Below are 13,251 nucleotides of genomic sequence, written 5' to 3' on the forward strand. Positions count from 1 at the left end.
ATTTTAAAACAGTATAAATACTTTCAAGAAAATTTTAATTGACTAGTATTTGAATACAAACGAAACAGTTTTGTGAAATTGACTTTATATTCAAATACAGTAGAAAAAGTTTCTTTATAATTGACTTCATACATCATATTGACTAAAAGTTAAGCTCTGGACAAAAATAAACAATGTTCTTTCCTGTGAGGAAGCTATCCGACATCAGTGGTTCGTATCATGACACTACTTGGTAGTGCCTGAAATAAAGCATGGAGGGTCACATGAGGGCTACCAGTCCACCATGAAAGCTGAAAATTTGCCGTATGACCTCTACTTTGTTAGTGCGACTTAAAAACCCTATTAAAGAATTTGGAAGACGTCACAACTCAACATGTATAATTTTAATCTACATTGCTTAAAGTAAAAAAATCAAATAAAAAAAAATAAAACTTAAAATTTTTCTATAACGTGCAAGGTAATACTAATTTTGCATACTTTGACTTATTTTAGGTTCAGTTTTGAGGAATGTTTGTGTCCTATGTCAACTAAAATTGCTTTATTTCTAAATATAAATACAACACTTCCTGATCCAAAATGTATAAAACAGCACATATTGACAAACGTAAACTTTAATGATTTTACGATTCATCGAAACAAACAATTAACAATCAATATTTTAAAGTGTTTATCTAAATGATGAGTGATATATATGATAAGTTTTTCAACTACATTCATGACTGTAACTTAATCCTTGAAAGTTAAGTTCAAGGTGATTGTTATTCATAAAAAATTGAGAAGTTGAAAAAGCAGTATAAAGTTAGACACTTTTAAAGACTTTAGTGACTGTAGGAATAAGAATCTTTGTTTAAAATGATCGTGTAAAGATCGGGACAATTTTTATCTATCTCTAGGTGTTGTAGTTAGATAAACACAGTAAACCGGTTTAAACAAGATATTCTATAAAATGGCTACAGGTGGAGAAATAAATACAGATATTCTTTCTGATGAAATATTTGATGTACTTTGTTCAATGTGTAAAAATCGAGGTAAAAAATCTGAAGGTGAAAAATTCTGTGTAGACTGTCATGATTATTTCTGTATAAATTGTGTCACAGTTCACAGTCAAGTTCCTATGTGTGCTGGTCACAAGGTGTTGGATAAATCTCAAGTTAAGTCAGGAACCAGTAAAGGTCTGCCGAGGGCACCAGCAGAGAGATGTGACAGACACAGTCATAAACACATTGATATGTACTGTCAGAATCATGATAATGTTGGCTGTTCTACATGTATGGCAATTGATCACGGGTAACTTTTAGCATAATAATCATTTTTACAGTTTAATAATACTTAGTATTTATCAATTAAAGCTGCCAGCCTCATCCTATTCCCCTGAAAGTGAGCTTTTTAAAAAAAAATTATTAATTCATCAATATAATCGTCAAAAGCAGATGACTAAAAAATGTGTTAACCAAAAAGAAGGATGGTGTCCCTTAATTTTCTTTCCATAGATTTATTTCAGTTATAATGTTTTAATCATAAAAAGTTTAAGAAAATTATTATTATTTTTCCTCTCTTAAATTTCCTTGCAGAAAATGAAGCATAGTAGGAAAAGTCTTTAACTAACTTATGTCATCAATTCACAGCCAGACAAGTCAGTTACATTCAAACTGACAAAGCACTGATTACAACACAATTTTAATCTTTTGCTACAAATATCACCTATTTTTATTTTCAGACTGTTCATCAATTGAAAATAAATAGTTTTTTACCTGGTTAAGAGTTAATAAATTAATCAGCTTAATTAACTTATTACTTTGGCAAGTGAGGGCTGATAGATTTATCCCTCTGCAACCTGAAGGTTAACAAGATAATCAGATTAATTTTTTTCCCTCTTAGATGCCTAAACAGACTTAATTCCTTTTTTTCCAGATCATGTACGGATATATTCTATATACCAGAATTCATCCAAAACAAATCTTACCAAGTGGCTTCAAGAGAAATTCAAACAAAGCTGAAGGCATTAGCCAAGATCTTTGATGTACAAGCTAACAAATTTCAACAGGATAAACAGAACCTTCTGAAAAGAAAGGCTGAATTACTGGATGATATCAGAAAATTCCGACAAGAAATTAATGATCAACTTGACAAGCTGGAGAAAATTTCTATAGATGAGATAGCAAATAAATTCAAACTTCTTGAAGACAAGATTGAAGAAGGTCTCAAACAGCTACAAGAACACAAAGCAAAAGTCACATCATCTAATGATAAATTAGCATCTCCAAACCCAAATCAAGCTGAAATGTTTGTTCATGTGAAGATGGGGGAAGATGCTGAAAATGTTGCCAACAAATTTATAGAAGATACCAAAATGAAGATGGCAGTAAGTGAAATAGAGTTTCATTCTGACAGAAAGCTCATAGAAAGGCTGAAACAAAACAAAACAATTGGCATGCTGACAGAGAAAACTACAAATACTCCTGACAAGTTGCTTCATACTACAGAAGGACAATCATATTGTGTCAAAGATAAGTCTGATAAAACATGTCAAATCTACAGTGCCTGCTATATGGAAGATGATACAATAATCCTAGCTGATTACATCAACAACAAGCTTAAACATTTAGATAGTCAAAATTATACTATCACAGATTGCTACAATCTACCTGGATGTCCATATCAAATATGTAAAATTAATAAAACACAAGCAGCTGTAACATTATTCTCCCAACAGGAAGTTCATTTCTTTTCTCTAGTCAGACAAATGAAAACAACAAACAAGATTCAAACTGATTTTAACTGTGGTGGTATTGCATATGCAAACAATGATTTATATATTTCAGATGACACATCGGTCTATATCTACACAATGACTGGCAGGAAACTTAAACAGTTTAGTACTGACCAGTCAGGACAGAAACTGTTCTCTTGCATATACAGTCTAGCTGTCAGTAAGGATGCTACAAGGATTTATGTTGCTGATTTTGAAATAGGACTGATAGTACTAGACAACAATGGTCAGATTGTTACAACATTTAATGGAGAGCAATTACATGAGGCTTATTATTGTCATCTCACAGAAGCAGGTAGTATGCTGGTATCTGGTTATGGACCCAATAATGTTTTACAGTTTACATCTGATGGTGAGCTGATAGGAGAGGTCATAAAAGCTGACAGTGACAAACCAGAAATTCTGTCAGTTTGTTGTAATCAACAAATGTCTAAGATGTGTATAAGCAGAGATGATGAAGACAACATTGAAGTGCATGATATCTGATCAGTTAATAAGTAAATAAATAAAAAAACAATAATTTATAATCATGATATCAGTTAAGAGTTATTGTAATATAAATGTTAAACGGAGTGTTATAAATGTCAATGATTTTTATTGAAGGATGTGGTAATTGTCATTAAATATAAGAATGAATCTACAACATGAAATAAGATAATCATGAAAAAAAGTGATGTGCACATACATGTATATGTTTTTGCATACTCAGACATTCTTTATATATTATATACAACTATGCACAAGTTCCCAAGGTGATTTGAGAGTGTGACTTTATATCATAAATGGACATACATATGTAAGTAAATAACATTTTTATATTGTATATATTATACATGAACATAATTCATAACATCAACATTAAGTGAATTACAGTTTTTATATTCTCAAAGATTCTTTGTTTATCCTATACAAGTTACCCAAGTAGATTATAGGAATATGCTTTAGATATTGTAATGGATCATGTTGCAGTTACAAGAAAAAAAAATGTGTAATTGTAGATGTTTATCACGAGATACTAGTAATAAACTAGTACACTTGCAATAAAAATTCAGAATAAACAAATTGTCTGAAACAATCTTAAATATTTTGTTACTGGTGTTGATGGGTTTTAATATATATATATATATATATATATATATATATATATATATATATATATAATATATATATATATATATATATATTATGTATACATGTGTATAAACGTGATAATTGTTCCTTGTGCAGTGTTGAAATAGATAAAATTATTATGTTTAAAGCAATAACAAACTCTATGTTAATTCGGTAGCGCTTTCAATGCTTTCTTCGCATATCTTCAGCCGAAACTTTAATAAATTGTTTAATAAAGTTTCGGCTGAAGATATGCGAAAAAAGCATTGAAAGCGCTACCGAATTTACATAGAGTTTGTTATTTCTTAAACATTATAATTTTATCTCTCTCTCTCTCTCTCTCTCTCTCTCTCTCTCTCTCTCTATATATATATATATATATATAATATATATATATATATATATATATATATATATATATATATATATTATGTATACATGTGTATGGGCCGGTGGCCTGAATGCAAATTTGAAATAAACTCATTGTAATAGTTACCAAAAGGAAGCAATTTACACATTATCAATGGCACTAAAATCCCACGTTAATTACCAAAAGAGGTCAAAATATGAAAATAATGCCCTTACTGCGTGAGTAACGCAGTAGAAATATATATAGTTACACATAATGAAAAATCATCATTAATCGCTCATAACAAGTAAATTATTACTTAATCTTGAATCTTTCTACTTTTCCTAAAAATCTTAGTACATTTGATTTATTGAAATATTTTCGCTGATCTGGACGCATGCTGCTTTAAGGTAAAAAACTTGTCTAAAAAAAGTTTTATCTTAATCATCCTTATGATCCTCCGAGACGGGAGCGTATTTGATAAGTTCATGATTAATAAAACTTTTATAGAAACCTACTAGGCAATTTTACACAAATAAAAATGATAATTGTGGTAAAACGGGGTAAAGGAATATTCTGAAAATTTTCACTTATTGGCGTCCGCGCCGAAGCGCGGCGCTCTTATGGAATGAGATCAGATTTTGTGAAAGGGCGACAGCAACTTCTCGAGCCTTTTAGTCGGTCATAATAAAAGCCGAAAATTCCGATCGGTATGAGGGTGCTTGATTATTAAATAAGAATGAAATGTTGCGATATGTTACAATGAATTTTCGCAATGCAAACATTTACAAATGAAATAACCTTTTCCGTCAATAAATCGCGCTCTTCGGGGTTTTTTATTTATCATTTTGTAGTACACAGTCGGTTATCATGTCATGGTATGTTATTGTTGTACATGTATCCTAGAATGATCAGTTGATGACCTAAATATTCCAAAAACCTATTTATAGATATATCTTTTTATCACTCCTATCGGTAAATGCCGGTCTCTCCCGGTCTTTTTTGACCAGGATTTACTAGTGACCGGCGAATAGTACCACACGTTATATTGTCCGGTCTCTCCCGGTTTTGGAGTAGATGTTTGATATCGTTACAATTAGAAAAAAACAACAATAGCATGTTTCATTTTATTAGTTATTGGTTCAGACCTTCATAGAATGGTATAAATCTCGGAGGGAATAATCAAGTGGAAAAAAAACAACACGTTACATATTCTTTAATAGATAAAAATTTCTGACAGACTAAACGATTTAAAAGAAAAAGAAAACAAACAAGTAGAATAAGAATACTATGAATTTTCTCAAAGTTCAGCATTATTCATATCTCAGAAAACTGTTGAAGGACTTTCAGCATTTTAAAAGTCTCAAAGGTCATTTCTTCTTATTACGTTACTTAAGTACGAGTACAAGTAACCTTCATTTCCCTAGTAAGCTCCCTTACAATAGAACAACACTTTATAAAGTATATAAAGTTATATATCTGCTGCAAAATTCACATCCTGAATTTAAAAAAAAACTGTCCGAGGACAGTAACACTCGACTATTCGAAAAAGTTGTTACAAGGGTGTTTCATTGAGTATAATAATGCTTACCTAAATAAATACATAAAATTGTCCGACAAGGTTCAAAGGCTTGTTATTAAGATGTAAGATTGGAAAAATCACTGCTTCATTAATTTGAATGCATAAAATTGTCCCAAAAAAGGCACAAACCCTTCAGTAGTTATAGAGATACCAGTTTACAAGCAAAACCTTTATCTAAAATTTCTAAGCCGAAAAAGGGGCACAATTATGAAAACAACAAATCAAGAGTTCTGGGACTTGTGCCAATCATTTAAAATAATCCAGACAACAAGTGTGTGAAGTTTCAATTCATTCCCTTCATTAGTTATGGAGATACCAGCTTACACGCAAAAACTTAACCAAGAGTTTCTAAGTCGCAAAAGGGGCATCATTATGCAAAACAGCAGATCAGAGTTATGTGACTTGTGCCAATCATGTTAAATAATTACAGAGAACAAGTGTGTGAAGTTTCAATCAATTCCCTTCAGTAGTTGATGAGATACCAGCTTACACGCAAAAAAATAACCAATAATTTCTCAGTCGAAAAGGGGCATAAATATGCACAAAAGAAAATCAGAGTTAAGGGACCTGTGCCAATCATGTAAGATAATCATAGAGAACAAGTGTGTGAAGATTCAATCCATTCCCTTCAGTAGTTAAGGAGATACCAGCTTACACGCAAAAACTTAACAAAGGAATTCTAAGTCGAAAAGGAGGCAAAATTATGAAAAAAACAAACAAACAAAACAAATCAGAGTTATGGGACTTGTGTCAATCATGATAGATAATCACAGTGAACAAGTGTGTGAAGTTTCAATTCATTCCCTTCAATAGTTATGGAGATACTTGCTTATACTCAAAAACTTAACCACAGCTAGGGACGCCGACAAATGGGTGACTGCATTAGCTCGATTATTCTGCAAAAATACTTTAAAACGCTTGAATGAAAGAAAAATGTTAGTTTGCTTCCATAATAGCGAACAGTCCATGCACAAAATTCTTGCCATAAAAGTTTTTAACTTTGCTGCGTAATATATTTTGATCCGGGATATCTCAATTTGTTTAACTCATTATACATGCCTGTGTATTAAACGACAAAGACATACTGTTACATGTAACTGTTTTGAGAATTGACTCGAACATTGTCAAAACAATGTTATTTTACATTAAAGGCACATTATGTCTTAGAAAAACTTGTTTTTTATTCTTTAGAAAGGGCAAGCATGAGTATTGTCATACTTAAGTAATGGTTTTAGAGTATATTAGATGAAAAAAGAAAGTAGCCTTTATTGTGAAATAATTTGTCATAAAAGTGGCAAAATGTGAAGAAAGTAGTATTTTGACACTCATACAAAATAGAAAATCACTTTAACTTTAAGAAACGTCAAATAGCAACAATGGAAAAAGATTATTCAGATAAATGACATCTTAATTACGTTAACCTTCCTTTTGAAAACTATAAGTTTTTTTAAATACAAAACTGAGAAATAAAAATAATACAATTACTGAGGCATAATTAAACTTTAACAAATATCATAAAAATATTTACACATCAGATATAACTTTATACTCTTTAAGTGGTAAAAGGACCAGTGGTTCAAAGTAAGCAACTTTAACAATTCAATTAATATGGCATAGCCAAAATGCAATGGTCAAATACTTACAGCTAAAATACTTCTTTTTTTACTGGCACATGAAGAACAGCTATTCCCTTTTCAGAATTTACTTCAATCTGAAACAGTTTCATTAAGTAGATTTATATTGTTAAATAGTAGAAAAAGAATTATGAAAATTGAAATTGACTGATATTGAAATACAGTACAAACATTTTCAAGAAAATTGATTGACTTCTATTTGAATACAAAAGAAACAGTTTTGTGAAATTGACTAATATTCTAATACAGTAGAAAAAGTAACTTTAAATTGGCTCCAAACATCATATTGACATTAAGTTATGCTCTGGACAAAAATAAAGTACTTTCTTTTTTTGTGAGGAAGCTATCCGACATCAGTGGTTCTTATCAGGACACTTCCCAGACCTCTAAATGTGACTTTGACTTTTGACCTTGTTCATGAGCGCAAAACGGTTTCACATAGTGATCAACATTTCTTTGAAGTTTCATAAAAATCCCTCTATGCATACAGAAGATATGATCTGGAAAATATCTGGATATTTCATTATCTTCCGTGACCTTGCCCTTGCATATATTGACTTAAATTAAAAGTGTTACAGATGTTTTCATGCTAATGACCATTTGTGTTACAATCCCCCAATAAATGTTGATAAAAGGGTCCATATACACATTTTCATATTTTCATTTGAATTTCGACCCTATATGTGACTTTGACCTTAACCACTGCGACCTAAATATTGCGCTTGACATTCCTTATCACAATGGTGAACATTTGTGCGAAGTAATATTGATACCCCTCTTTGCTTGGAAAAAAATCTGCTCCGGACAAGCATTTTTCAATGACCTCTTTCTGTGACCTTGACGTTTGACCTAGAGACCTGGTCAATGTCCACGACACCGCTTCTCAAAATGGTGAACATTTCAAAATCCCTCGATGTGTGTAGGAGATATTTTCCGGACAAAAAGTAGACACCGCCAGCCTTCCGCCAGCCAAGGGCGTTCTTATAACACGACCCATTTAATTTTCCAAATGGCTGTATTAAAGTTAAAAATAAATATTTTTCTATTAATTTTACATGCAAGGTTATAATAATTTTGCGTACTTTGACTTATTTTATGTTAAGTTATGCGGATTGTTTGTGCCCTATGTCAACTAAAATTGCTTTATTTCTTAATAGCTATATATTTACTAAACACAACACTTCCTTATCCAATACTTTAAAAAAAAACACCTATTGACAAATGTAAACCTTTATGGTTGAACAATTTATCGAGATAAGACGTTCAACAATCAATATTTTAAAAGGTTTAATAAATGTAAGCCACATAAGATAAGACAGTCCATGACTGTAACTTTATCTTTAAAAGTTAAATTCAAGGTGATTGGTGCATGTATTCATAAAAGTAGAGGAGAAAAGGTTCATTGTTGAAAAAGCAGTATAAAGAGACACTTTAAAAGTGATGTAAGGATAAAATTATTTTGTTTGAAATGATCGTGAAAAGAAACTGGGACAATGTTTATCTATCTTTAGGCGTTGTTTAGATCAACTAAGTAAACCTGTTTCAACTAGATATTCTGCAAAATGACTACAGGTGGAAAAATAAATACGGATATTCTTTCTGATGAAATACTTGATGTACTTTGTTCAATGTGTAAAAATCGAGGAAAAAAATCTGAAGGTGAAAAATTCTGTGTAGACTGTCATGATTATTTCTGTATAAATTGTGTCACAGTTCACAGTCAAGTCCCTTTGTGTGTTGATCACAAGGTGTTGGATAAATCTCAGGTTAAGTCAGGAACCAGTAAAGGTCTGCCGAAGGCACCAACAGAAAGATGTGGCAGACACAGTCATAAACACATTGATATGTTCTGTCAGAATCATGATAATGTCGGCTGTTCTACATGTATGGCAATTGATCACAGGTAACTTTTAGAATAATGATAATTTAACTTTTTATTATCGTTATAACGAAATATTTATCACTTAAAGCTGAGAGCCCATCCTAATTGCCCCTGAAAGTGTGTTTTTTTGTGTCGCCTCTACGGAGTAGTGGCGACATATAGGGATCACTTCTCCGTCGTCTGTCTGTCCGTCTGTCTGTCTGTCCGTCACAAAACTTGTCCGGACTACTCCTCATAAACTTCTGGTGCAATTGCATCCAAACTTTACAGGAATGATCAGTACCAAGTCTAGTTGTGCATATTGTCAGCATTTTCCGGTTCAATGATTTTTGTTATGTTCCTTTGAGTTATGACCCTTTAATAATTTTTATTTTTAAAGTTTGTCCGGACTACAAGTTTGTCCGGACTACTTGTCTTATACCACTATTGCAATTTCAATGAAACTTAACAGGATTGATCTTTAGCTCAAAGCTTTGCGCATATTGCACGTGGTTTTCCGGTTGAAATAATTTTGGCAGAATTATGGCCGTTTAATAAAAAGGTGTTTTTTTTCTGTGTGTTGCCAGATACACAAAAACTTGTCCGGACTTCTCCTCATAAACTATTGGTGCCATTTCATCCAAACTTTACAGGAATGATCAGTACCAAGTCTAGTTGTGCATATTGTCAGCATTTTCCGGTTCAATGATTTTTGTCAGAGTTATGGCCCTTTAATAATTTTTATTTTTAAAGTTTGTCCGGACTACTTCTCTTATACCACTAATGCAATTTAAATGAAACTTTACAGGATTGATATGTAGCTCAAGTCCTTGCGCATATTGCAAGGGTTTTCCGGTTGAATGATTTTTGCCGAGTTATGGCCCTTTGATAAAAAGGTGTTTTTTCTGTGTGTTGCAAGATACACAATAGCTTGTCCGGACTACTCCTCATAAACTACTGGTGCAATTTCATCCAAACTTTACAGGAATGATCAGTACCAAGTCTAGTTGTGCATATTGTCAGCATTTTCCGGTTCAATGATTTTTGTCAGAGTTATGGCCCTTTAATAATTTATATTTTTAAAGTTTGTCCGGACTAGTTCTCTTATACCACTTATGCAATTTCAATGAAACTTTACAGGATTGATCTGTAGCTCAAGTCCTTGCGCATATTGCACAGGTTTTCCGGTTGAATGATTTTTGGCCGAGTTATGACCCTTTGATAAAAAGGTGATTTTTCTGTGTGTTGCCAGATACACAAAAGCTTGTCCGGACTACTCCTCATATACCAATGCAATTTTATCCAAACTTTACAGGAATAATCAGTACCCAGTTGTGCACTGTCCGTCTGTCTGTCCGTCTGTCACAAAACTTGTCCCAACATGAAATTGGCCATCATGAGGCGACACATGTGATCACTGATCGCTCTTGTAATTATATATTCAATCATTTTCACGAGCAGATAATCAAAATGAAGGATGGTGTCCCCTCAATTTCTTTCCATAAATTTATTTCAGTTATAATTTTTCTTATCATGAAAAGTTTAAGAACATTTTTGCATTACTTTTTTACCCTTGTTTATATTTCCTTGCAGAAAATGAAGTATAATAGGAAAAGTCTTTAACTGACTTATGTCACCAGTTTACAGTCAGAAAAGTCAGTAAATACTAACTACATTGAAACTGACTGATTACAATACAATTCTAATCTCTGTTACAAATATCACCTATTTTTTTATTTTCAGACTGTTTATTAATTGATAATAAATGGCTTTTTTCTGAGTAAGAGTTGATAAATTAATCAGCTTTATAAACATATCATTTTGCCAGGTAAGGGCTGATAGATTTATCATTCTGCAAAAAGAATGTAAACAAGTTAATCAAGATAATTTTCACTTCCCTCTCAGATGCTTAAACAGACTTAATTCCTCGTTTTACAGATCATGTAAGGATATATTCTATATACCAGAATTAATCCAAAACAAATCATACCAAGTTGCTTCAAGAGAAATTCAAACAAAGCTGAAAGCATTAGCCAAAATCATTGCTGTACAAACTAATAAATTTCAACAGGAAAAACAGAACCTTCAGAAGAGAAAGGCAGAGTTACTAGATGATATCAGAAAATTCCGACAAGAAATTAATGACCAACTTGACAAGCTGGAAAAAAGTTCTAAAGATGAGATAGCAAATAAATTCAAACTTCTTGAAGACAAGATTGAAGAAGGTCTCAAACAGCTACAAGAGCACAAAGAAAATGTTACATCAGCTAATGATAAATTAGCATCTCCAAACCCAAATGAAGCTGAATTGTTTGTACATGTGAAGATAGGACAAAATGCCGAAAATGTTGCAAACAAATTTATAGAAGATACCAAAATGAATAGAACAGTCAGTGAAATAGACTTTCATTCTGACAGAAACCTCATTGAACAGCTGAAACAAAACAAAACAATTGGCATGCTGACTGAGAAAACTACAAAAACTGCTGACAAGTTGCTTCAGATTACAGGAGAACAATCATACTGTGTCAAAGTTATGTCTGATGAACAAAAATGTAATATCTGCAATGCCTGCTATATGGAAGATGATACAATAATCCTCGCTGATTACAACAACAGTAAGCTTAAACGGTTAGATAGTCACGATTATATCATCCCAGATTGCTATAATTTACCTGAAGAGCATTGGCAAACATGTAAAACTAATGAAACACAAGTAGCAGTAACATTACCCTCCAAACAGGAAGTTCATTTCATTTCTGTAAACAGACAAATGAAAACAACAAACATGATTAAAACTGATTTTACCTGTTTTGGCCTTGCATATGCAATCAATCATTTATATATTTCTGATAACACATCAGTCTATATCTACACAATGTCTGGCAAGAAACTTAAACAGTTTAGTACTGACCAGTCAGGACGGGAACTGTTCTCCAACATAATCAGTCTAGCTGTCAGTAAGGATGCTACAAGGATTTATGTGGCTGATGGTTATAAAGGACTGATAGTACTGGACAACAATGGTCAGATTGTTACAACATTTAATGGTAAACAATTAGAGGGGGCTAATTATTGTCATCTCACTGAAGCGGGTAGTGTGCTGGTATCTGGACTTCACTACAATAACGTTTTACAGTTTACATCTGATGGTGAGCTGATGGGAGAGGTCATAAAAGCTGACAGTAAAAAACAAGGAATAAATTCAGTTTGTTGTAATCAACAAATGTCTAAGATGTGCATAGGCAGAAGAGATGAAGACAATATTGAAGTGTACAATATCTGATCAGTTAATAAGTAAATAAATAAAAAAAACAATAATTTATAATCATGATATCAATTAAGAGTTATTGATTGTAATATAAATGTTAAACGGAGTTTTATCAATGTCAATGATAAAATTGTTATTGAAGGAATGTGATAATTGTCATTAAATATAAGAATGACTCTACAACATAAAATAAGACAGTCATGAAAAATAATGACATGAAGAAATATATGTAAGTGAATTTCATACTCAAACATGCTTTATATATTATATACAACTACATAAAGGGAATAACAATTTTTTTATATTTTCAAAGTTTCTTTATTTTATATCCTATACAAATTGCTCAAGTAGATTATAGGAATATGATTTAGATATTGTAATGAAGCATTTTTATAATTCTATAATATGTTTCCACATATTTCATTGTTCAAAGTTTTATATTGTGCATTGTTAATATTATATCCATGTACTAACAATCTACTTATATCTACTTTACATGGAGTCACATTTGTATAATGTCAAATCAATATTCAACATATTTATTTTCATATTCAATTTCTCCTTTCTATGACATTATTTTGTTGCTTGTATGTAAATCATGTTGTTGTCACAAGAAAAGTATGGTATAATTGTAGATGTTTATAAAACGAGATAATTAGAAAACATTTATTAAA

At 31.7% G+C, this 13,251-nt stretch overlaps 2 protein-coding genes across 2 annotated transcripts; both read left to right on the forward strand.

Annotated features, from left to right (window-relative positions):
* The first annotated feature begins 762 nt into the window (after positions 1-762).
* Positions 763-3,728, forward strand: LOC132720252 (uncharacterized). Its single transcript, XM_060704342.1, has 2 exons — positions 763-1,287; positions 1,912-3,728. Exons 1-2 carry the CDS (start codon positions 947-949, stop codon positions 3,254-3,256), a joined length of 1,686 nt encoding a protein of 561 aa, XP_060560325.1. The 5' UTR covers positions 763-946; the 3' UTR covers positions 3,257-3,728.
* Positions 3,729-8,736: 5,008 nt separating this feature from the next.
* LOC132720253 (uncharacterized) lies at positions 8,737-13,251 on the forward strand. Its single transcript, XM_060704343.1, has 2 exons — positions 8,737-9,348; positions 11,245-13,251. Exons 1-2 carry the CDS (start codon positions 9,008-9,010, stop codon positions 12,590-12,592), a joined length of 1,689 nt encoding a protein of 562 aa, XP_060560326.1. The 5' UTR covers positions 8,737-9,007; the 3' UTR covers positions 12,593-13,251.

The sequence above is a fragment of the Ruditapes philippinarum genome, unplaced genomic scaffold (genome assembly GCF_026571515.1).
Source record: "Ruditapes philippinarum isolate M1 unplaced genomic scaffold, ASM2657151v2 ctg7960_1_1_1_1, whole genome shotgun sequence".
In the NCBI taxonomy this organism is placed as follows: domain Eukaryota; kingdom Metazoa; phylum Mollusca; class Bivalvia; order Venerida; family Veneridae; genus Ruditapes; species Ruditapes philippinarum.